Source organism: Tupaia chinensis, unplaced genomic scaffold (assembly GCF_000334495.1).
Source record: "Tupaia chinensis unplaced genomic scaffold, TupChi_1.0 Scaffold000355_1, whole genome shotgun sequence".
Classification (NCBI taxonomy): domain Eukaryota; kingdom Metazoa; phylum Chordata; class Mammalia; order Scandentia; family Tupaiidae; genus Tupaia; species Tupaia belangeri.
This window is the reverse complement of record NW_006159850.1, coordinates 1,552,940-1,555,511: the sequence shown is the minus strand read 5'-3', so window position 1 is coordinate 1,555,511 and position 2,572 is coordinate 1,552,940. Positions and strand designations below refer to the sequence as shown.

The window sequence follows — 2,572 nt, the reverse complement described above, 5'->3', positions numbered from 1 at the left end:
CCCCCGGGCGCGGCGGACGGAGTCCCCCCCCGCCTTCTCCTGGACTTGCCAGCACCGGGCCGGCACCCACAGCACAGGGGGCTCCAGGCTGCGGGAGGCGGCCGAGGAGCCCCTGAGCAGCTACACAGCTGAGATGAAGCCGCTGCTGCGGGTGGACGCCCACTCTCCGGAGGCCCACCCCCCGAAACGGCGCTGCAGCCGGGGTCCGGGGGAGCACCGTGCTGAGGACCGGGCCTTCGCGGTGCAGAGACTGAGGGCCAAGACCCAGAACAAGGAGAACCTCCGGCCAGCCTCCTCGGCGGAGCCCGCGGTGCAGAAACTGGAGAGCCTGCGGCTGGGGGACAGGGCCGAGTCTCGGCTGCTGCGCTGGGACCTGACCTTCTCCCCGCCCCAGAAGTCCCTCCCTGTCGCCCTTGAGTCCGATGAGGAGAATGGGGATGAGCTCAAGTCCAGTACGGTGAGTGTGCCATCAGCTGGGAGGCCCGAGTGTCTCATGGCCTCTGTGCCGGCCTGGGGCCCCAGGGCTGCCCGGGGTGGCTAGGAGGATGCGGCTTGCAGGACCAAGTGCCAGGGACGGGTCCCTTAGGCCACACCAAGTCGTGTCATTTAAAAGGGTCCAAGAGCATGCTCCTCCCAGGCCCAGGCCTTTAGAAAGGGCTCACACTTCGCTGCTCAGAGCGCTCGCCTTCCTGGCCTGCAGTCCACTTGGGCGCTGCCTTCAGGAGTGTCCTGTGTCCTGGAGACGAGGCGGAGGACCAGGGGCAGGACTGGGGCTGGCATGCGGGCGGGGCCCTCCGCCCAGCCACCGCCTGTTTCCTGAGCTCTTCTCTTGACATGCCCTGATGGGACACTGACAGGTGGTCCAAACGGCAGCGTCAGGCCAGGGCCAGCGCCAAGACGTCCCTCCCTGTAGGAACCCTGGGGCCAGAACGCCATGGCAGTGCTGCCTGGGTGGCCATCAGAAATGCAGGTCCCCGGGCCACACCCCAGACCTTTGTGCAGGGGCAGCAGCCTACACTCTCCTGCCTCCCGAAGTGGGGGGCACCATGACCTCACACTGGGCCTCCCCTGGCACCCTGCTTTCCATCAACTCCTTCCATGGCGTGGCAAGTGGTTTGGAGGGAAGACCCACCTCCCCTTACCCCGGAGTGGGTGAGGCTGGAGGGCATCGTCTCAGCATGGAGCTTCTGAACTCAGAAGGGACCTCCCAAGATGCTCCACCCGGATGCTCTGCTCCCGTGGCCAAATGGTAGGGAGTGTGGGGGCCATGCGTGCACCCCGGTCTCAGCCTGGCAGGGCTCCTTTCACCAGCTTATGCCCCTTCCAGTGCCCTGGCAGCGCCCTGGCCCCTGGTCTCGTGGGTGAAGCGGGACGCAGGCTAACATCTAGGCTCATGGCTCTCGTGAGAGGTCGGGAGTTTGAGTGGGCACGGCAGGGTCTTCACACCACGCCCTCCCCAGCCTCAGCCCACAAGGTCACGAGACACACACGCACGCCCACCACGTGTGGAGACAGACTGCAAGACGTGCACCCAGAGCCTCCTGGTGGCATTGCAGAGTGCCATGCCCACTGTGCCACCGTGGCTGGCTGAGGTTCCAAAATGTGATGCCACGAGTGGAAGAGCCCACACCCGACCTCTCCTGGCAGGCTGTGGACAACGTGCCGCAGTACAAAAGCACGAGGGGAAGTGTCCCGGCTGCACACCTGGAGACCGAGGCGCTGGGGCCGCGGGGCCCGTCCCAGGGTACTGTGCACGTGCAAGCGTTCCGGACACACTCCGGGACAAGCAGTTCGGGAAAGGGACACTTGACATGTACCCAGAGCTTGTGCCCTGCAGGGTCCTGGCAGACGAGGCTCTGTCCCCAAAGCAGGGGTGTGCCTGGCCTGGCCGGCAGTGGGCCTGCCCTCTGAGTCCACACTCACTGCACGGTGGTGTCTGTCCAGCCCCCAGGGGGCTGGTTTCTCCTGCCTGTCCCACCCCGGAGAGTCACACTGTGACAGCCTTGTGCCTGGGATAAGATGCCGTGGAAAGTGGCTAGCCTCAGAGGCCCATCTCTGCTGCTCCATGGCACTCCTTCCTCGCTGACTGGTCCCTGAAGTGCCTCCCACACCGCCATGCCCACCTGCAGAGCAAAGCCCTGTGGGCTTCTGGGGAGCGTGTACGGACAGCCTCACTTTCTGTGTCGCAGCCGCCGGAATCCTGTGTGTGCGTTTATTTCAGGAGCAGCAGAGATGGGCAGCAGTGGGAGAGGCGGGGACGGGGTCTATACTTAGCTTACTGTACTGGCTCCTTGAAGCCGGAATCCCACACCGCCATGCCCACCTGCAGAGCAAAGCCCTGTGGGCTTCTGGGGAGCGTGTACGGACAGCCTCACTTTCTGTGTCGCAGCCGCCGGAATCCTGTGTGTGCGTTTATTTCAGGAGCAGCAGAGATGGGCAGCAGTGGGAGAGGCGGGGACGGGGTCTATACTTAGCTTACTGTACTGGCTCCTTGAAGCCGGAACAGCAGCTCCTGACAGGCTGTGCATGCGCTCCAGGTTGGCCTCGGGGTCCCGCCGCTACCGGGGGGCCC

General features: G+C 65.0%; 1 protein-coding gene across 1 annotated transcript in view; it reads left to right on the top strand.

Annotated features, from left to right (window-relative positions):
* The window catches only part of JPH3 (junctophilin 3), a 61,338-nt gene that overhangs the window by 52,930 nt on the left and 5,836 nt on the right, over positions 1-2,572 (top strand). The window contains 1 exon segment of the mRNA XM_027773472.1: positions 23-457. Coding sequence (XP_027629273.1) covers positions 23-457 — 435 coding nt within the window.